Here is a 19,567-nt window from a genome sequence, read left to right as displayed (position 1 = left end):
CCCCTACTAGCAATTGGTTAGGTTTTGGGTTCAGCTGCACCTGTTGCCCAGCTGAATTGAACTGAACTCTTCCATGCCATGGCACATGGCGCGTCTTTAATAGCCTCAAGCCACTGATTGTCTGTTGTGTATCCAAGGACTCGGTGATTCGAGTGAGTGACAGCCATGAACTCGCTCAACACCACCTCGGTGTCATTCGCTGTGACGCCTACTGTCGTCTCGACTTTGTTCTCTCATGTGCGTACTTTCATCATTTTGTGTAATCTACCTCTAAGCCAGTAGAGGGGACGAAGCCCAATTCTTCTGATACTTTGAGATTTCTTTCTTTTTTGCAAGAAACTAACTCCCAACCTCTAGTATTTCAACAGGAAGCCTTTGCGACAACGTCCAACTGCGCATCTCTCCTACGATGAAGGTCTCCATCTGATCCGATCGTTCCTCGAGTATGCATCACACCACACTGTTGAAGAACTCCAAGCATTCACCGCGCAATGGGTACCGCATCCCCAATGGGTCAAAGTCGAAGATGTCACCATCACCGGAGATCAATTGACACGCGCCGCTGAATTTCTTCAGAAGCAACTTGGCCCAGACGGTATCAAGCAAGTCGGCGGCGAGAAGTGGTGGCAATGGCGGAAACCTGCGACGCCTCTCGACGCGGAATGGATTGAGATGCGCGCGGACGCCTACGAGCGAAAGCAAAAAGGAGGACAGACGCGGCGCGTCATGATGTATATCCATGGAGGCGCATACTACTTTGGTAGTGTTGATGAACATCGATATCAAATGCAGAGACATGCTCGAAAGCTCAAAGCACGCGTTTTTGCGCCTCGATATCGCCTTTCGCCGCAGTTTCCCTTCCCTTGCGGCCTTCACGATTGTCTTGCAGCTTACCTCTATCTGCTTACTGTTCAAGATCCAACGACAATTGTCTTGGCTGGAGACTCTGCGGGCGGTGGAATGGTCATGTCTCTTTTGTGTGTTCTACGCGATCAAGGGCTCCCGTTGCCTGCTGGTGCTATCCTCATCAGCCCATGGGTTGACCTGACACACTCGTTCCCCAGCGTTGCGGGCGAGGCCCCTTTTGATTATATACCACAGGCAGGTTTTCACCACAAGCCTTCTAAAGCATGGCCACCGCCGAACGAGGACGATGTTGTGATGTTGAGAGAAGAGGCATTGAAAAAGAAGAACGAGGGGAAGAAGACACCTGGCAAGCATGAACTTAAGGAGAAGCAGCAAGCGCCAGTTGCAAAGAAAGAACCGTCAGATGCTTCATCAAGATCGGAGTGGATCAATGGCGGAATTCCCATCAACCCCGAAAAGCTCCTCTCCGTCACCATTGATGGCCAACTCGTCAAGCTAAAAGATCAGATTCAGGTAGGTTTCGTAAAAGATGAGTTTGACCAGAAACTGACAACCTCAGATGTATGCCACCAACGAGCTTCTTGCACACCCTCTTGTCAGCCCAGTCATGCAACCTACACTAGGAGGACTCCCTCCACTCCTGATTATGGTAGGAGGAGGGGAAATTTTACGAGATGAGCAGATATACCTAGCTCACAAATGTGCCAACCCTGAAAAATATGCGCCTCCGGAAGAAGCTCTCACCCCAGAAGGAAGAGCTTTGTTGCAAAAGTACAAGCCCACCGATGTCCAACTCCAAGTTTGGGATGACCTTTGTCATGTGGCACCGACACTGAGTTTCACTCGTCCCGCGAAATACATGTACAGGTCTGTTGCCCAATTCGGTGCATGGGCTCTCGCTCGGGCTCAGAAACGTGGCATCGAAATTCTTGACGACGACGATATATCCGTCATCTCTGAATCTGGATCCGATAGCGAATCCAAAAAAAACCCTCCTAAAACCCCAGAAACAGAAAACTCAGACTTTCACTCGGAGCCTGGCCAGGTTGGAAAGGCTGGCGACCCTCTCCCACCGTTCAAGAACCACATGATTCGACAAAGAGTTACTCGTCATGGTGCTACTCTCCCGTTGGCTCCTGAGGCTGAGTTGCCATCATGTTGTATGGAACCTGCTTTGGTTGGAGTTGTAAAGGAGGGAACAGTTAAGAAATGGCTGGCCAAGAAGGCAGAGTGGGATCATAGATATGCATCAAACAAGGCCAAGGTCCATAAAAAGATGGTGAGCGATATGGCCATTGGCTACCATGATTATGGTCCTGGCGAATGCCCTCCCCCGACTGCATTGGCAGGCCGACGGCGCGTTGATTCAAAGCTGGTAGAAGGAAGCAAGAAACAACAGAAGAGCTGGGGTCTGGCAATGTGGTCGCTCTGGGGATCTAAACACGACGAGATGACAGTCGAACGAGAGAAGAAGGCAGCTGGACAGCCAGAGACAAGAGTTGCCACTGGTGCTGAGGGCGAAGGAGCTCGCTCCTTTGCTGATATTGAAGGACAGGATAGATCACGGTCACAACCGAACCGAGCACGAAGCCGATCTCACACCAAGGTAGTCACCGACGAGAACCAGACGGGTAGCCAGCCCATCACCGAGGATATGCCAGTTGCTCATCTCATAGAGCAGCGAAAGGAGCAAGAAGCCGCGAAGCCCAGTCTACTCAGCCCCGACTATGCGCCGGAGACTGGTGTAGCTGGTAAGAGACCGTTTCTCGATGGCATCGCACTGCCGTTCAGTCTTAATAAGGATGCCGAGACGGCTAGTATGATGACGCTTCAGTCCAACGTCACGCAACTTCCAGGCTCACGACCTATGAGTCCAAGCTTTCAGGATGATGATTCAACTCAGCCTTCTCAGTCAACTCAACTTACTTCTCAAGATGCACCAACTATTGAGATTGCAGGCAAGCGACCGTTCCTCGACGGCACAGCAGTTCCATTCAGCCTTAAAAGGGAGGCAGACACTGCCAGTATGAAGACCTTGCAGTCGAATGTTACCGCCATGCCCACCTCGAGGCCGATGAGCCCAAATATTCAGGTTTCAGAACCAGTTGAGAAGAACGAAGAGAACGGGGTTGGAAAAGAGAAGAACGGCATACATGACGAACCAGGCTTGGTTACCACGCCTTTGGAGCGACCTGGTTTAGACACATTTGTCACGGCTCAAGAGGAGCTGCCCCGAGTCAAGAAAGAGGAGGATTCATAAAAAGGAGTTCTTTTTGGCGCAAGGTTGGATACAGTCAATTGTTCAGTTTTGTTCAATTAGGATATCTCGTGTCAAAGCACAATCGTTGTCATCGTTTTGTTTCCTTTGTAATCAATATCCATAGTCATCATTCCACAAAGAATAGGATTGTTCAAGTCTTTTTTGTTCGTTATTGACCGAATGAGTCCATAATCATACATGGTGGTACAATGTACACGGGTATATACAGCCTTGCTAGAGAGTCCCAAGTCTCCAGCTGGCATTCTAGATTCGCCTTCTGTCGAAATCATCCAATTCTATGACCGCCATTTTTCGCTTGTTTAATCCACACCGTTGAATCGTTTCCATTGCTCAACGTAGAAATAAGGATCTTGAGGACCCTTATCGAGACCCTTATAGTCACCAGGCTCCGCCTTGACTTGTCGGCTCACAAAAGGTGTAAGCTATTCCGCCACGATTAGTCTTCCGTCCGAATCACCAACATGCTTCCATTCTCACCTTGAAATCCTTCAGCGGTGGCACAGCATATGTTCGGACCTTGTTCCACTCGATAACGTAGCCTCCATACTTTGTGTGTCGACCCATGGAACCAGTGCGGTTACCCTTGTAGAAGCCTTTTCCAACATCCTTGGTTGTGAGTCTGAGGTGGCGGTATCGGCCGACCGACAGGGCTTGTGTAGGTCTCATGGCGAGAGATTAGAGACAAAAACGATCGGATTCGTCGTTGGACAATTCGTCGGTCGGAGGCGGTGCGTATGGGGGATTTCCGAGGTCAATTGGCGCCGGCGTCGCATTCGCTAGGTTGAATCTTGAAGTTTTGGAGATTCGGCGGTTGGCGTTGTTCCGGTTCCGGAGGAGCTGCTGATGGGTTGCAGGGGTGCCGTTAACGGCCAACCGTTCATATTCCCGCTGCTGGGACAGTCTTTGGGTAAATGATGATGTCGATTTGATTCAAAAGGTGCTTGAGAAGTCTGAAAACATTGGTCCTATTTCTTCTGCGTTCAACAAGCAGCATATTACCACTGGGCGGTTTCTTGTTCCATGCCTTTGAGCCATGTAAGTGGGCTGCTACACTAACGAGGGGCATTTGCGATGGACAAGGATGGCTAACGTCGTCTGGCGACATCAGCTCTAAGCTCAATTTACCTTCGCCGTCGCGAACCCATGCCTTCGACATCTCAAAATATCCACCATGGATGGGTATCCGACGGGAAGTTTGGACCACAATGTCCCCCTTCTAGTGGCCGCCGGCCTTAACTCCGAGACGAACGAGCTCCCATTAAGCGCAGAGCTAAAGGAACAGAGCATCCTTCTCCGATCAGAGTTACCACCTATCGGGGGCGAAGAAGCAGAGGTTTTGGCGGAATACTTCAAGGATGTTGATGCGAGCGCAAAGTCGTGGAGTGCCTTTGAGAGAAATGAACCATATAGATTTCGCATTAAGACTACAGGAAGAGTAGGTTTGCGCGGGGTGCTACACAAAGCCTTGTTCTAACATGCGGGACAGTCGTTTCTATTACCACCTCGTCGAGCTCGTCTCCCAGAAGGCATCGAACCGCTCAGCGAACACCCGACTCTACACTCGCCGTTCTCCCCGCTCAGTCCAGCATCGGCACTATATCCGGATGGTCATATTGATGCGCAATGGATTAAGAAACATCAGGACCTCGTTCCTAGCGTGTACCTGTGCTTCTACCCCCTCACGAACGACCCGAATTCCATGACGCTTCAAGATAACCATATCAAGTCCGATATCAACAATCTCAAGAGTGCTTTATTACGCTCAGGATACAAGACACGGCTAGCTATTGTTCTGCTTGCGGACGGCGAAGGCGCTCCTCTGTCGTTGGCCGAAGGGATTCAAGAGAGACTGGAGAACATACGGAGAGGAACAGCGTTGGACCCAAAGTCGGTCTTTTACATCCCATCACAGGAGTCGCAGGACGATTTAAAACAGGTTGTTGATAATGTCCTGGGCGTGCTTTACACTTCAGCTGTGGAATACTACCGGGATCTTGGACGACATTCCAGGAAGAAGCGATCGCGTGGAATAGCACCTCAACCGACCGTGCCACCTACGACCGGGACATCCCAGACCCTCTCACTCCCAGACTGGAATTTCAGATACGATTTTAAGTCAGCCATATTTGCAGAATTCCGACAAGACACAGATGCGGCGCTGCAGTTTTTCAAACAAGCATACGAGGTACTTCTTGGACAGGATGTGCTGGACATAATCCCCAGTTGGAGCCCTCGCTGGAATGAGGCGCGACTCTTGGCGGATGTCATAGCTATCCGGTGCTTAAGATGTCACTTGTGGCTGGGCCAAACTACGCTGGCTGTCAGAATGTGGCATTCGCATCGAGAACGGATTGCTGACTTTGTCGATCGACGCGGACGAGGGACCAACAACTATGGATGGCAGGCCTGGGAAGCTCGGTGGGCTACAGTCATGGCAAATTTGATTGAAAGAGTAGGCCTGCCAGCTTTGGCGCCAGCAACGGGAGCTCTGTTTGTCCCGCCGGATAAGTCTGTCCTAGGCGAGCGAGTGTCACCATGGGAGTTGCTGCACCATACAGGCTACTGGTATCGCATAGCGGCACGTCATCTTGTGGCTCGCCGGAAGCTTGCGTATCAGATGCCCGAGGAGGATAGGAATTCGCCAGATACAACTCCTGCATCAGCGGTAGCCAGCAAGGCCTTCGCATACGATACGTACATGTGCCCAGAGCCGTACCAAGAATACCCAATATCGGGCAAAGGAGTAAACCATGCGCAATTGGTCATTGATTGTCTCAAAGCGGCGACCTCACAATTCCGAGCTCGAAAGCAAAAGCGCGTAACGGGTGAGATATCGTTAGAGTGCGCAAGGGAGTTCGCCAATTTGAAACAATGGGATGATGCTGTGGAAACCCTACTACCATTCTGGGAGGATGTGGCGTTCAGATCGGAGGGTTGGCTCAATATATCAGAGGACCTGTGTTTAACTTTGCGAAGAATCGCCCTGGGAGCTCGCCGTGCAGACCTAGTGGTTGCTGCGGACTGGGAGCTCATGAGTAACAGTGAGAATTTCGATTCATAATCTCGAGTGTAATATATCTAACCATGACCAGAGTTCGTGCGGCAGCCACAGTGGCATTACGACATTACCAGATCACTCGAAGGAATTACAACAGAGGAGAAGCCCTCAGTTAGTCTAAGCGACGAAAAGACCGGCTCGTTCATTTCAGCGTCTTTCGTGTTTCGAAATAAAGAGGGCAAGGCTGGCGAGACATGTACCGCTCAGCTTGCGCTCACCTCGCACACGTTTCTCGATGCTGTTCCGATCTCATTTGAGTCCCTGAAGGTCGAGTTCAATGGGAGCCTCAGACCAATATTACTGGAGCAAGGGGCTTCGGAGGACGAGGACTCGCCATCGACCTCCAAGATCTCCATTTTGTCGTTATCGCTGAAGGAAGACTATGCTGAAGGGTCTGAGGATGAACTGCCGACACTGCTCAAAGGAACTTCTAACTTGACACTCCGGCCTGGTCAAACACGAGTTTTCGAAATGAAAATTCCCTTGAGGGAGCCAGGAACTGCTACGGCCTCATCCGTCACACTCTCACACAGCAATGCGAGCTTCAATCTTGACGCTAAACTTGGAATTCGCGACACAGATCCCATTGTTGGCTGGTACATCCAGGGCTCATCAAAACCCAGAAGTAGCCGCCCAGAAGCAGGCACCATCCGTATTCAGCCTCGACCGCCAAAGATGGAGATCAAACTCTTGGAACCCTCAGCTCAGTACTACGCAAACGAGGCCATCGAGTTGGAGGTCGAATTGATCAATGCCGAGGAAGAATCCGCTACTGCTAAGCTGGATATTCACCTCTTTGGAAAAGAAATACCGGCAATCCGAGTGGTGACGGAAGGTAATGAGGGCAGCGCCGAAGCAACCACAGAGGAGGCCAAAATCTTGGGACTTCCTTTGGGTGCCATAAAGAGCACAGCATCAGTCAAGATGGTGCTTCATATAGATGCAGCACCGGGCCCCACGACATTCGATTTGCACTTGAAGACGTCGTACCACTTAGACTCAGACGTTGCAACACCGATTATGCAATTATTGACAGTTCAGCTCAACGTCGTGAATGCATTTGAGGCAAATTACGATTTGGTTCCACGACTTCACCCTGGACCATGGCCGAGTCTATTTGACTCTGAGGGACTGGGAGATACGGAAGAGGGTGTTGCCCGAGGCTTCACGCAGAAGTGGTGCCTACTGTGCCACTATGCCTCATTTGCCCAAGAAGATTTGAAGGTTCTTGGGATGGATCTCAATGTGGTCTCATGCGTTGGTGGTGCAAGATGCAACGTGAGCCAGGGACCGAATGTGTCACAGGAAGGGGTCATTGTTGCCCCCAAGACGATGCACGAGGCACAATTCGATCTGATAGCCCAGAAGCTCACGATGGAAGATCGACACCCTGTCACACTCGAATTGGCATTTGTCATTCAATGGCAACGTCAGAACCGCAGCGACGGAGCCGTCAACACAACAACCATGCCCGTTGGTAAATATCTGGTTTTGGGCACAGAGCCGCGAGTGCTGGCATCGGTGTATCACGCCACTAAAACAGAAGATGGCATGCCGGGGCTGATGCAACTGGACATGACAGTCGAGAATCCATCCAACCACTTCCTTACCTTTGGTCTCAGTATGGAACCGAGTGAGGACTTTGCATTTTCTGGTTCAAAGCAGACAACACTGAACCTGTTACCGCAGTCGAGGCGGACAACGACCTATCGGTTGTTACCGCACGTCAACGGAGTATGGATAAGGCCGAAATTAACGGTACGAGACAAGTATTTCCAAAAAGTGCTACGCATAATACCGACAGAAGGGATGAAGATCGACGAGGAAGGACTTTTGGTCTGGGTTCCCGGAGAGGACACGAGCGAAGAAGAGAAGTCCGAAGAGTGAGCATAAGCTTTTATATATAAATTTACGCATATCAAGCCAGCAATGTAAGCAATAGTTAGAGGGGCAGATAGATGGCGGGTGTTATAAATGAGGTTATCACGTAAATTACGATTATTGATGTCAGCTTGTTCACAAAATGCATGTGTAGGGATTTATCACTGTTCACGACAGGAAGAAGGCTGTATGACAAGACGCTGTGTATAGGTCCTGACTCCGTATAAGGAAATGACGAGGTTTCACGGCTGGCAATACAATGCAAGGGCGTTACCAATCTAACGTGTAACGTGTAAAACGTGTGTGAAGGATGGAGTCAGAGTCAAACCATAAGCAGATTCTTTCTCGTCCGTCCATTCGGTCGTCGGCCTCGAACCAAGAGCGTGTATGTCCGCGAGAGATTGTTATGATCCGAAGGCACCCGGAGATAGATACGGAGAATTCAGTTGTATCCGAAAATGCACGGCAGGGTACTCCTAAAGTGGATCTGACAAGATGAAACGGGGCAGCTTTTTACGAGAGGAAATTTGAGCGAGCGAGCCAATCTTGGGGCAGAAGAGAGCGGTCGAGACCACGTTGAGGATGGGAGATCAGCCCTTGGCACGGGATCTATGCCACTGGACCGGGAGTCAAAGATCGGGCTTGTTTTTTAGCGTGTGCCTTGTGGAGATGTCATTAAAGGATTTTTCGTAGACGTTTACGAGAAGAGAGCTTTCATCAGTGTGAATGAGTTAGTAGGTAGGTATCTGTCATGATCAAGAGTTGGAGTGTCTATAACGGACATCGATATCACCATGCAGCAATAGTCCATGTGATACAAGGGAGTCAAACGTGAGGGCCGTCACAAATTTACAGACGGATCTAAATCAATGACTCTTCCAATAAGCCACCCTTCGGACATCGGCCTTGGTGATTTGTCCGACCCACACGAGTGCATGACAGTTCAGCTCGCCTATCGTATCAAACTCGCAACCAAAATCAGCCCGATTATACTGGAGAACAAGGGACAAAAGCGCTGATCGTGTATGTCTTGGGCTGCTGACTGGCTGCAACTGTCGCCGGCCGGTACACGGATGAATACCTTGCCGCGTCTCCACGACGTTTATTTCGTTATCGTAATCACATCCAATACTCTTAGCGGTACTCGGATATTTCGATGTTTTGGGGTTTTCCACGAGAATGAGACTAGGGGATAAGCGTCAAGTGCTTGATTTTCGCATCCATCCATCACATGGGAAGGGGACCTATGAACAGTGCCAGTGACTGATACTGACGTATGTAGCTAATTATTTATTATCTTTCGCTCACCCATCTCCAAAACCTTTTGTTCTTCCACGAGCTATCCTCACCCTTTGCTTGCAAACGACGGAAGAAGCAAACAGATACTGGAAGGCTGCATTATTCTCTCTCCCTTCCCGAAACAATCACGCTTGGTTGCCTGGGGGCCGTTTGCACTCTCCACCATAACAACCTAGGTACCTTACGCTAGGTACTGTTAATTCTTCCTACATTAAATATTCCAGTTCTTCTCTTTCTTCTCTCCCTACAACACAATAATTCTGGAGCATCACCATGGCTACGACTACACCCGCCACGGCGCCAACCAACGCAATGGTCGAAGAGACTCGTCTCTCCTCTGATGAGAAGACCGAAGTTGGATCCAACAACATCCTCGACACTTCAGCCGACAACAAGGAGCAGCAGGCTGGCTCTGTAACCGCCAGCAACAGCAATGCCGCTGACGAGCAGCCTCAATACCCTAGCGCTGCAAAGCTTACCCTCATCATCTCGTCTCTCTGTCTCGCCATCTTTCTCGTTGCTCTTGACCAGACCATCATCGCTCCTGCACTCGGCGCCATCACAGCGCAGTTCCAGAGTGTCAAGGATATTGGATGGTATGGATCTTCATACCTTCTTACCACCACGGCTTTGCAGCCCATGTACGGAACTATCTACAAGTACTTCAATGTCAAGATTGCGTATCTCACTGCCGTCTTCATCTTTGAGATTGGAAGTTTGATCTCTGCTGTTGCGCCGACTTCTGTCGCGTTCATTGTCGGCCGAGCCATTGCAGGAGTAAGTTGCCTAGACAATTCCCATGATCTTTGCTAACAGAGCTCTTAGATTGGAACGGCTGGTCTCTTTTCTGGATCTATCGTTATTCTCTCCCTCATCAGTACGTGACGCCCAATGAACTAGCTCAGCGACCATAACTAACCACAACTCCAGTGCCTCTTGAGAAGCGTCCTCTTGCCTTTGGTCTCGTTGGTGGCATGTGGGGTATCGCTTCTGTCGCCGGTCCCCTTCTTGGAGGTGCATTTACCGAGCACGCAACCTGGCGTTGGTGTTTCTACATCAACCTCCCCATCGGTGGCCTCGCCATGATCATCGTCTTCTTCTTCGTCCATGTTAACCGCAACGACTCGGACACTATCAACATGACCTTCATGGATCGCATTCGCAAACTCGACCTTGCTGGCGCCGCCATCTTCATCCCTGCCATCGTCTGCTTGCTCCTTGCTTTGCAATGGGGTGGTGCCGAATATCCCTGGAACAACTCGCGTATCATCGGTCTCTTCTGTGGCTTTGGAGCTATGATTGCCATCTTCATCGGCATCCAATTCTGGAAGGGTGATCAGGGAACTCTCCCCCCTCGTCTGTTCAAGAACCGAAACACCTTGTCCGCCATCATTTTTGCCATGTTCTTTGGTGCCGGTTTCTTCCCTCTCATCTACTATCTCTGTAAGTCCCACATCGCTCTTCGCCATCCACCCAACTAACATTTCTCAGCTCTTTACTTCCAGGCCATCCAGGGTGTTAGCGCCGTCCAGGCTGGAATCAAGATCCTCCCTCTCCTGCTCGCTACCGTCCTCTGCTCCATCGTCTCTGGAGGTATCATCACCGCCATTGGCTACTACAACTATGTCATCATCCCCTGCATGGTTCTCTACACTATCGGATGCGGCATGCTCACAACCCTCGACGTTCATTCCCCTCTCGGGGAGTGGTTTGGCTACCAAGTCATCGCCGGCTTGGGTATTGGTGCAGGTTTCCAGATCGGTGTCCTTATCATCCAAACTGTCTTGCCTCAGGAATGGGTTCCTGTTGGCACCGCTGTTGTCCAGTTCGGCCAAGCCTTCGGAGGCGCCATCTTCGTGGCTGTGTCCCAAACTGTCTTCCAAAATGGCCTCATTGACACACTCAAGGCTGATAACATTGGCATCGACCCGACCATCTTCATCAACACTGGAGCTTCAGAGATTGAGGATACTCTGAGAAAGATGGGCCGCCTCGACGCGCTCGACACTGTTCTCAATGCGTACATGAAGGGTCTTCGGGACACCTTTTACATCTCTCTTGCTTGTGCTGCCTGTGCCCTGATTACTTGCCTGTGCTTCCAATGGAAGTCTGTCAAGAAGGGTCCCGATGGTGAGGACAGAAAGCCCGAGCCTGCTGTGCCTGTCTAAATGGATCGTGGGATCGAAGCGTAGTTTGACGATTGGAATTTTGCATAGATACCCTCGGATGTCTCTCTTCTCTCGGTTGCATTTGGCGCTGGAAGTAATAAGTGTCTAATATCATAGAAAGGTTAATAAAAGTGGTCTTACAGTACGAAGACTCCTCATTGTGTGTCATCTGGTGGTCTGTCCCATGAAACCCGTGCTTTCCTAGCTCTTGTCTTTACTCCAACATCAGCTCCTACGAATTTGAGCACCCAATCTTTTACTTGCTTCGCCTTTTGTAACTGCGGGTGCATCTGACCGCGCTTGGAGAGCTCACGCGTCGAATAAAGCCCGGACCCATCCCTTCTCCATAACAGACTCACCTTGGTCATGCCCCTACGGAGACTCTGACCATAGACTTTGTCCTTGAACACGTGAAGTGCCACGTTCTGCATAAGAACTACATCCTGACGCCGAAGAGCACTAATCTCGGCAGCTGCATTGTTCTCCTCTGCAAGCCAAAACGTCACAGCGAAGCCTGTCTTTGTATCGTCCCCGAGGAGAATCTCCACTAAAGAGAGGCTGCGACCCCAGCGTGTTGTGACAGTTCGTGGCTGTGCGATGGATATAATGCCGGCAATAATGTTGAGGGTGACAGTCTGGGGATTGAGAGCCAGAATCCTCCGAGCCGGCGGTATATCTTCCAAATCAGAGAGATGAGAAGGAACAGTCTCTACCATATCCAACTGTCTTGTCGGAGACGTCGTCATAAACGATGTCTCCTCAAATGTCGTCTCCTCGAAACTATCGAGCTGTGATGATGGAATCGAATTGTGTAAAGCTAGGGAATGATCATAGAACTGCGACAACAAATTCTCCGGATCTTCGCCCTCAAAAGACTGAGATTGTTCCTTAAACGAGATCTCAGCCGTGGTGAAAAATTCGGATTGGTTGGCGAGGTTGATACTGATATTATGGGTCTGGCTGAACCCTGTGTGAAGCGGTTTTCTGTTCAGGGGAAGAGAACGCCATGGTGCGAGATTTGGAGACGATACTGGAGCTGTTTCTTGAGGGGCCAGCCCGAGGAACTCAGCGAAAGAGTCGTCGATTTGTGTTATTGTACATGATTGTGTTGTAAGAGACGAAGGGGGCGGTGCGCCAGCAAAAAGGAGTAGTCGTGGTGCCATGGGTACCGACCGCCTGCAGCTGGATTGGAACACTATTTGAAGCTTCTCATGATATTACCAAGAGACTGTGCTGACCAAGGGTAGCAGCTGCGTGAGATCTTGATGAGATAAGCAAAGATTCACGATGATGTTTTTGGTGTTGGCGGGTGATGCTAACGAAAGATCGGCGGCGACCACTTCCCGGCCGCAGGTACCGAGGTATCCCCCACCCCCACAACTCCCGTGCGCCCTACAGGCGTTACCGAGGCCGGCTCGTTATTCAACCTCGTTTCGTGCAACTGTATATAACTTCAGCTCTTCATTTCCAGTTCCAACAAAACTATTTCTTACCTGCCGGAGCGTCTTATTGTCTGTAACTGAGGCGCAATAGACTTGCCACAATGTCGTCCTTTCCGTTCACCATTCAAGAGCATACAATTGAAGCATCACATATTCGAGAATACGCCCGCGCTACAGCTCATTCTCAAGAGGAGAAGCTATACCTTCACGTCAAGCAATATACACCCAAAGATAACCAGAACCCTCAAAAAGGCGACGTGACTATCATCGGAGGACATGCCAATGGATTTCCCAAGGTAAGTTTATTTCGGTGCCCATCTAAATACATTTACTGATATATATAGGAACTTTACGAACCCCTGTGGGAAGAGTTCTATCATGAATCAAAACGCCGAGGTATCCGAATTCGAAGTATCTGGATAGCAGATACAGCATGGCAAGGCAAAAGCGGTCTCATAAACCAAGACGCACTTGGCAATGATCGTAAGATTCACCGCCTCCCATACCACCTGGCAATACTAACAACTTCCCAGCAAGCTGGCTCGACTATGCCCGTGATATTCTCCACATGATAAACACATTCCGTCCTCCGCCACCGATAATGGCAATGGGTCACTCCTTTGGCGCAAACGCTCTCACCAATGTTGCCCTTCTTCATCCTCGCGTCTTTACATCCCTTGTTCTGCTCGATCCAGTCATCTCTCACTTCGCCTCCACGCCTGGCGCTAGAAGCGCCGGCCCTGCGGCGGCGAGTATGTATCGTCGTGAAGTCTGGCCATCGCGCGACGAAGCAGTGGCATCTTTTAGCCGCAGCCCTTTCTACAAGTCCTGGGATCCTCGTGTACTACAGCGATGGATCGACTTTGGTATCAGGGACGTACCTGGTGAACAGAGCGTAATCTTGACCACGACAAAACATCAAGAGATCTTCACTTTCCTACGCCCAAGTTGGCCGGCCTACGACGCTGAAGGAAAGGATGTGATACACCCTGAGCACACCCCCGACCTTGATGTCAGCCTCAACCGTCGATGGTCAACATATCCGGTCTACCGTCCCGAGGGGCCCAATACCGTTGAACGACTTCCCAACGTACGACCTAGCGTCCTCTATGTCTTCGGTGGCAAAAGTGACGTTTCTCCACCAGAACTTCAAGACGAGAAGATGGCTCTCACAGGAACCGGTGTTGGTGGCAGCGGTGGCGAGGCCAAGGGTCGTGTCAAGAAGGTTGTCGGAGAGAAGAATGGCCATTTGGTTCCCATGGAAGATCCACGCTTGTGTGCAAGTGCCGCAGCCGATTGGATCAAGGCCGAACTCGAGAGGTGGTGGGCAGATGAGCTCCAATTTGAAGAGTGGGCAAAGAAGTCTAAGGAAGAGAAGACGACCGTTTCGGAAGAGTTTCAAAAGCACATAGGCAAGCCTGCTCGACGGGCCAAACCCAGCCCAAAGGCAAAGATATAAAGATAAAGGGATCTTTATTTGACTAGATATACAGATAATGCGCTAAGCCACAAAAGATAATATATATACCGAAGAAGATGATATTTTAGTTTTATTTTTAAGCAATTTGATATGCTGCGCATCATATTTGACCCTCTCTCTTCTTGAGGAGCGCTATCCTTGAGCTTCAAGCTGGATTGATGTTCAGCTATCCTGAAGCCTTTTTGTATACTCATCTCAAGGCAGGGTTTATGTTGGCCCTTTCTGGCATCCACTATCAAACTTACCTGAGATGCGCCTCACGCTCAGCTCAAGTAGGTTCGCTTTGGTCACTGCCCCCTGCCCCCCGCGATAAGCTGCGATTACATATTTATCGGCTTTGCTGCAGCTTTTAGAAAGATAAGGAAGATCCATCATACATTGACCCTTATTGAACAATTCCTTCAGGGTATCTGTTGGAATAACTTCTTATTTCTCTGCCCAGAGTAGAGGAGCCCAGAAATTCTTCTACTCGGTCTTTATGGTTATCTCAAGAACCTTGCCGCACAGACTCATTCGATATTGATAACCTTATCCAACACCTCCGCGCGATTGAGCAAGTAGCGAGGCATGAATCGCAAATATGTTTTTCTTTGAATCGAGGGGGTCAAAGGCAAACAAGAACTTAAAGTGAGAAAAGATCTTGCATCAGAGTCTTCCCTTCCCCTCTTTCTCACTTAGTACTCCTTTCTTCCATCAATATTTGCATCAATCAGCCAAGCCATGGCCGTTCCAGGCATCGAGTCGATGCCCTCGAGGCCGATGACTTCGGAGGAGTTCAGCGCCGCGATCATCAAAGCCTGTTTCTTGTACAGTCAAGAAGAAGTTACAGAGATCAAACCCAGAAAAGCCCGGGCGCTATGTGTATGTTTCGAGCTGGACAAGGACAGTCACCCCAATGTTGAAAGCACCAGCGAGCGAGTCCGCGATGTCTTCGAAAACACTTATGGTTACGATACTGTCGGTCTCGTGATCCGGAAACAAGACAAAAACCCCCAAGCAACATTGACATCAGCTCTCGGAGGTCTATTCAACGGAATGGACGAAGATTGTATAGCTATCCTGCACTACATTGGTCACGGGGGAGAAGGCCAAAAGTTCGTCTTCCCCTCATTAAGAGATAACAAGATAGATCCTTGGGACGCCAATGTCTTGATTCTTTTTGAGTGCTGCTTTCCTATTGAGATTGACGGTTACATAGGCCATCACAAAGAATTGATCTACGCCTACGCTTCGGGGGAAAGCGTGTGCGATGATGGTCTCGGTTGCGAGCGCGGCTTCAGTAGAAATCTTGTTCGAGAACTGAAGCACGCTCATGAATGTGGACATGTCTTATCCACGTCGCAGCTATACAGCCGCTTGGCAACAAAGAGTTTCACCATGAAAGAATCTTGGGAAACGGAGCTGGATTCTCTGCCCCATTACATTCGACACCCTCGAGATCACGGACCATCTCTGCTATTGCAACCCATGCGGCAGAAAAGCAATTTAGACCTGACTCCAGCCCCTTGCCAAACTTTGGGCGACCAGGCAGCTGATGTCGTTCTGTCAGTTCAAATCGCCAATGGTGGGTGGCAAGCATTACACGCCATTCAGTCATGGGCCCAGAGACATCCATTGACCGAAGGCCGTGTCCGAGTCGACGAGCTGTACAAGAGAACAGACAAATGTATACTCGCCGTCACATTCCAGGTATGGTACAATTTACCGGATCATCCAGCCATGAATCAGATTGGGTTTGAGTTCAAGCGGACGACTGGTCAGTTGAACAGACTCTGAAACAAGAGAGACAGCAGAGATCCTAACTGCTGAAGAACGACTCCTACTTCTTGGCCACAACAACAGAAGAATCATATTGTCGTGACTCTGGAGTACAATTTGCAGAGTTGAAGATGGAGTGATTAAGATCAGGGCAGAGGCTTAGGCTCAAGGTATCCCTCTTCGCAACATACCCTGGAACCTCGTTTTGTACTACAGAGATTATCAAAAGGGAGAATATGTAATTCTGGGCTACCCGTGTCCATTTCACGAAACGCTGCGATATGATATATCCTCGCCCATGGATATTGAAATCGGCAGAAAGGACAAACCTGCTGAGCTCTAGTTGAAGGCTAACTACCACGCGGGAGGGTTTCCCCCATCTTGAGGCGATCATGGCTTCTCCGGGCACTGAGATGCCTTTTATTCTGGAACAGGAAATTCCCACAGATAGCATCTTTACTAGCTCGAGATACACCACCCCATCAACAGATTCAGGGAAATACGTGTGAGCTTGAGGTGCACGATAGCACCTGAAGGGCGGGACGAGCGTGGGAAAGCGGTGGCATATAGTGCAAACGACCGTCAACGGCTTTCAAGGACGCAGTGATGTGGAATGCAATGCAATGCTCATGCACATCCGCCTAAAGAGAACAAGTTGTCAATAGATAGGCAGGTAGGATCATGGGTAGTTGAGCGAGGCAACTCGCTCACAAATATCAGAAATACGACTCTTACATCCGTCCAAGCCGCACCTTTGGTTCCATAATAAGCACCTCCAGCTCAAAATAATCTACAGCAGAGAAACCACGGAGCCTTCAACGAGTTCCTCTCAAGAGGTAATTTGCCGTGAGGCATCGCAGTGACATGACAGTAGCACCCTACGCTTCTACAGGGAGATGAAGCTGCTTACAAGATGACCCATAGCCTGTTGTGGAGCATTTAGCTTGAATGTTTCTCATGCGATCCCATAATCGGATTGCTGTACGTTTCTCCTTGCAAAGCTTAAGGTCGATATTACAATCACGGATTTTGATTTGCGATAGCAAATGAAGAATAATATTGGAGAAGTAGGGTCTGACTGATGAATTGACTAAACGAAGACAGACCGGCAGAAGATCCAAAGCACAGAAGCAGACGAGGTAAGGCCGGGAAGCTAAAGACCTTGATCCCTAAGTGATAGAACGAATTAGGTAAGTTCAGGATAACTTCAGTAAATTTAGGATAACCTTTATTAAGTTTAGGATAAACTTAGGTCAGTTTATGATTACTCTATTTAATTATTTTATTCTCCTAATCTAGAGTCTTGAGCATTTTGCCTCGAAACTATAGGAATTAGGGCTTCTTAATAATAGAAAAGAGGTCTTGAGCTTTATCAGGGATGCTACACAGCCTGTCGAAGATGAATATTTCGTCACCTTTGACTGTGACTTGTTCGAAAACGGTGGGACCAAATGAATGTCTTGCTTTCCACGAGCAAATTGAAGAGCAAGGAGCGTTTCCCTTTCGAGGAGAACTGATAAGAGTCTCGACTCATTTGGATATGAAGGTTATAGAAAATAGATGCAGGGCGTGAAGCGTTTTCGTGCTGCATCGCGTTCCGCCGCGATGCGGATAAAGAAGGCATTACGGCAAACTTCAAAGTGAGTCTCAGAGAAAATTGGACATACTGTGAATATTGCAGGCAAAAATGGTCGAGGTTTCTCAAAAGTGCCCAAAGGCTTGAGGGCAGAGATACGTCGCGAGAGATGTGGTAAGTGAGAGTTCACCAGGGAGAAATGGAATATAGGCACTTGAGAAGACGCCCGACCGGGATATCAGTGCTTGGTTTGAGTCGTGCATGACAGCTGCCGGCACTTGCCACGGGACTGACAAACCTGCCTTCTTCCCTTCTTCCCTTCTAACCTGGCCAAACTTGACCAATGTAGATCTCGTATCAGGAGCACACACAAAAGTTCCCTATGGGTAAAGGCATCTCTTTACCGATACAATGCCAGGCCGACACTTTTGAAGCTTTACAGTATTACCTCCCTGTTCGGCAACGCGTTTGGAAGATATTAAGAACTAAGACAGCTCTCAGAAGCATCGGCCAAGGGCTTCCGAGTTCATCAACTAGTGATGGATTTGCCGACTTCCGTCTCGACTTCTCCATGCCTATACCATCCGTTTTCTCTCGGCCAGTTCCAACGCCTCACTGAGCCATTCAGTCTGTAGTAGCAATTGGCGGTGCGTACAAAGGGAAGCGACGTGCTGACGACTTGCGCTTACTAGGGATTGCTCGTTGAAGAGCAATAGTTGAAATACTCTATCCACAGCACGACAGAGTTTAACAAGATTGCCCTGACCTCCTGGACAATGAAACACTCGGGGGAGCAGCGGCGAATTGATGCCTTTGCGCTTACTCCAAGTTGACCTCAATATCAGACTACGGCCGCAGTATGGCTGGAGTTGTTGCCCTCACGGAAACCTCAAGCCACCTAGAGATGGCGCTTTGGGCTGAAGAGGAGAACCTCCGCCGGACCGCGCATTCCCTAATCTTTCGGAACAACCTTACGAAGTATCTAGGTGTCCACTCCAAAGTTCGTGGCCCTGAACTCTTCTTTCATGAACCTGGCTTCTGGCTCGACGAGATCAACAACAACAACACCAAGATTCTGAGGTCCAAAATCGCCAACAGCAACAGTGGCAGTGGAGAAATCACTGTTGGCAGCGACATTCAGGAAGAGGACTGTTAGTCCGATCTTTGGTACCCCGTGGATGATTCCGATGTCCTCGAACGGCGCTAGGAGCAATTCTCCAGGGTTCTCTTAAGAATGCTGTGATCTATGGCAAATACATCCGAGATCCTATTCACGAGAACATCGATACTCAGTGTGCTCATCTCGCCCCCCTCGCTGCACTCTGCTTCAATCTTATAAGTGCCAACGTTTCCAGAGGCAACCGTAAAGCGAAGAAGGAAGTGAAGAGTAGCACGACATATCGGGAGCACCTCTGGGATAATAAAGCAGGCAAAGTTCTAGCTCTGACATGTCGACACTGTATGTTTTCACGGTACTGTGATAACAATGGTCGGTATCGCGACGATTCGGCACCTGTTTCTGGTATACACAAATCGGAGACCGCAAAGTCGAGTACATTCTGGAAATAAAGCTACGTGGGCCGATGCTTCGACTGACAAATGACATCAACGATCCGAAACTTCAATCTGATATTATCGAAGACCAACACAGGCCACAGCCTCTCAAACATTGGTCGGACCAGTACGAAAAGCTGCAAGATTGGAAAGCCCGAGTGATTGGAGCCCATCTGCTAGCGGCCCAGGCAACCCCGGACTGC

The 19,567-nt window shown here is 49.5% G+C and overlaps 9 protein-coding genes across 14 annotated transcripts; 7 read left to right on the top strand and 2 right to left on the bottom strand.

Annotated features, from left to right (window-relative positions):
* The first annotated feature begins 22 nt into the window (after positions 1-22).
* FOXG_03006 (uncharacterized protein) lies at positions 23-3,383 on the top strand. Its single transcript, XM_018380491.1, has 3 exons — positions 23-237; positions 358-1,380; positions 1,427-3,383. The coding sequence occupies exons 1-3, from the start codon at positions 166-168 to the stop codon at positions 3,125-3,127; spliced, it is 2,796 nt and encodes a 931-aa protein (XP_018236776.1). The 5' UTR covers positions 23-165; the 3' UTR covers positions 3,128-3,383.
* On the bottom strand, positions 1,381-3,985 carry FOXG_03005 (uncharacterized protein). Its single transcript, XM_018380490.1, has 2 exons — positions 3,626-3,985; positions 1,381-3,570 (listed from the first exon to the last, which is right to left on the bottom strand). The coding sequence occupies exons 1-2, from the start codon at positions 3,812-3,814 to the stop codon at positions 3,448-3,450; spliced, it is 312 nt and encodes a 103-aa protein (XP_018236775.1). The 5' UTR covers positions 3,815-3,985; the 3' UTR covers positions 1,381-3,447.
* Positions 3,986-4,029: 44 nt separating this feature from the next.
* Positions 4,030-8,354, top strand: FOXG_03004 (uncharacterized protein). 3 transcript variants are annotated; one of them, XM_018380488.1, is made up of 4 exons: positions 4,030-4,183; positions 4,257-4,583; positions 4,635-6,189; positions 6,241-8,354. In XM_018380488.1, the coding sequence occupies exons 2-4, from the start codon at positions 4,320-4,322 to the stop codon at positions 8,091-8,093; spliced, it is 3,672 nt and encodes a 1,223-aa protein (XP_018236773.1). In that variant the 5' UTR covers positions 4,030-4,183; positions 4,257-4,319; the 3' UTR covers positions 8,094-8,354. The 3 variants fall into 3 exon arrangements, with proteins under 3 accessions (XP_018236773.1, XP_018236772.1, XP_018236774.1); XM_018380487.1 differs by having other exon boundaries at positions 4,030-4,583; XM_018380489.1 differs by having other exon boundaries at positions 4,039-4,183; positions 4,257-6,189.
* A 602-nt stretch (positions 8,355-8,956) lies between these two features.
* On the top strand, positions 8,957-9,106 carry FOXG_18456 (uncharacterized protein; the record flags this gene model as incomplete). Its single annotated transcript, XM_018398536.1, has 1 exon — positions 8,957-9,106. One exon carries the CDS (start codon positions 8,957-8,959, stop codon positions 9,104-9,106), a length of 150 nt encoding a protein of 49 aa, XP_018236771.1.
* A 112-nt stretch (positions 9,107-9,218) lies between these two features.
* Positions 9,219-12,874, top strand: FOXG_03003 (uncharacterized protein). Its single transcript, XM_018380486.1, has 4 exons — positions 9,219-10,163; positions 10,212-10,263; positions 10,317-10,829; positions 10,878-12,874. The coding sequence occupies exons 1-4, from the start codon at positions 9,660-9,662 to the stop codon at positions 11,552-11,554; spliced, it is 1,746 nt and encodes a 581-aa protein (XP_018236770.1). The 5' UTR covers positions 9,219-9,659; the 3' UTR covers positions 11,555-12,874.
* FOXG_03002 (uncharacterized protein) lies at positions 9,586-12,875 on the bottom strand. 4 transcript variants are annotated; one of them, XM_018380484.1, is made up of 3 exons: positions 11,696-12,875; positions 10,306-11,642; positions 9,586-10,252 (listed from the first exon to the last, which is right to left on the bottom strand). In XM_018380484.1, exon 1 carries the CDS (start codon positions 12,715-12,717, stop codon positions 11,710-11,712), a length of 1,008 nt encoding a protein of 335 aa, XP_018236768.1. In that variant the 5' UTR covers positions 12,718-12,875; the 3' UTR covers positions 9,586-10,252; positions 10,306-11,642; positions 11,696-11,709. The 4 variants fall into 4 exon arrangements, with proteins under 4 accessions (XP_018236768.1, XP_018236766.1, XP_018236767.1 ...); XM_018380485.1 differs by having other exon boundaries at positions 10,180-10,239; XM_018380482.1 differs by having other exon boundaries at positions 10,306-12,875.
* A 114-nt stretch (positions 12,876-12,989) lies between these two features.
* On the top strand, positions 12,990-14,581 carry FOXG_03001 (uncharacterized protein). Its single transcript, XM_018380481.1, has 3 exons — positions 12,990-13,292; positions 13,341-13,479; positions 13,530-14,581. The coding sequence occupies exons 1-3, from the start codon at positions 13,098-13,100 to the stop codon at positions 14,453-14,455; spliced, it is 1,260 nt and encodes a 419-aa protein (XP_018236765.1). The 5' UTR covers positions 12,990-13,097; the 3' UTR covers positions 14,456-14,581.
* A 347-nt stretch (positions 14,582-14,928) lies between these two features.
* Positions 14,929-16,562, top strand: FOXG_03000 (uncharacterized protein). The gene has a single exon (XM_018380480.1). The coding sequence runs from the start codon at positions 15,197-15,199 to the stop codon at positions 16,250-16,252; it is 1,056 nt and encodes a 351-aa protein (XP_018236764.1). The 5' UTR covers positions 14,929-15,196; the 3' UTR covers positions 16,253-16,562.
* Positions 16,563-18,714: 2,152 nt separating this feature from the next.
* FOXG_18455 (uncharacterized protein) lies at positions 18,715-18,966 on the top strand (the record flags this gene model as incomplete). The annotated part of the gene is made up of 1 exon (XM_018398535.1): positions 18,715-18,966. The coding sequence occupies one exon, from the start codon at positions 18,715-18,717 to the stop codon at positions 18,964-18,966; it is 252 nt and encodes an 83-aa protein (XP_018236763.1).
* Between the last annotated feature and the right edge of the window lie 601 nt (positions 18,967-19,567).

This window comes from Fusarium oxysporum, chromosome 8 (genome assembly GCF_000149955.1).
Source record: "Fusarium oxysporum f. sp. lycopersici 4287 chromosome 8, whole genome shotgun sequence".
NCBI classification, from domain to species: domain Eukaryota; kingdom Fungi; phylum Ascomycota; class Sordariomycetes; order Hypocreales; family Nectriaceae; genus Fusarium; species Fusarium oxysporum.
Note: the sequence above shows the minus strand (reverse complement) of the source record. Positions and strands in the feature narration are given on the sequence as shown.

Excerpts from the sequence above, each read along its gene's own strand:
- FOXG_03003 (XM_018380486.1), top strand. The coding sequence starts at position 9,660 with ATGGCTACGACTACACCCGCCACGGCGCCAACCAACGCAATGGTCGAA. Across the intron at positions 10,264-10,316 it reads CGTTATTCTCTCCCTCATCA|TGCCTCTTGAGAAGCGTCCT; the intron begins GTACGTGACGCC and ends CCACAACTCCAG. Across the intron at positions 10,830-10,877 it reads CCCTCTCATCTACTATCTCT|CTCTTTACTTCCAGGCCATC; the intron begins GTAAGTCCCACA and ends AACATTTCTCAG.
- FOXG_03002 (XM_018380482.1), bottom strand. The coding sequence starts at position 12,717 with ATGGCACCACGACTACTCCTTTTTGCTGGCGCACCGCCCCCTTCGTCT.
- FOXG_03005 (XM_018380490.1), bottom strand. The coding sequence starts at position 3,814 with ATGAGACCTACACAAGCCCTGTCGGTCGGCCGATACCGCCACCTCAGA. Across the intron at positions 3,571-3,625 it reads CACCGCTGAAGGATTTCAAG|CTTACACCTTTTGTGAGCCG; the intron begins GTGAGAATGGAA and ends GTGGCGGAATAG.
- FOXG_03001 (XM_018380481.1), top strand. The coding sequence starts at position 13,098 with ATGTCGTCCTTTCCGTTCACCATTCAAGAGCATACAATTGAAGCATCA. Across the intron at positions 13,293-13,340 it reads ATGCCAATGGATTTCCCAAG|GAACTTTACGAACCCCTGTG; the intron begins GTAAGTTTATTT and ends TGATATATATAG. Across the intron at positions 13,480-13,529 it reads AGACGCACTTGGCAATGATC|CAAGCTGGCTCGACTATGCC; the intron begins GTAAGATTCACC and ends ACAACTTCCCAG.
- FOXG_03006 (XM_018380491.1), top strand. The coding sequence starts at position 166 with ATGAACTCGCTCAACACCACCTCGGTGTCATTCGCTGTGACGCCTACT. Across the intron at positions 238-357 it reads TCTCGACTTTGTTCTCTCAT|TATTTCAACAGGAAGCCTTT; the intron begins GTGCGTACTTTC and ends CCCAACCTCTAG. Across the intron at positions 1,381-1,426 it reads AGCTAAAAGATCAGATTCAG|ATGTATGCCACCAACGAGCT; the intron begins GTAGGTTTCGTA and ends TGACAACCTCAG.
- FOXG_03000 (XM_018380480.1), top strand. The coding sequence starts at position 15,197 with ATGGCCGTTCCAGGCATCGAGTCGATGCCCTCGAGGCCGATGACTTCG.
- FOXG_03004 (XM_018380488.1), top strand. The coding sequence starts at position 4,320 with ATGGATGGGTATCCGACGGGAAGTTTGGACCACAATGTCCCCCTTCTA. Across the intron at positions 4,584-4,634 it reads GCATTAAGACTACAGGAAGA|TCGTTTCTATTACCACCTCG; the intron begins GTAGGTTTGCGC and ends CATGCGGGACAG. Across the intron at positions 6,190-6,240 it reads CTGGGAGCTCATGAGTAACA|AGTTCGTGCGGCAGCCACAG; the intron begins GTGAGAATTTCG and ends AACCATGACCAG.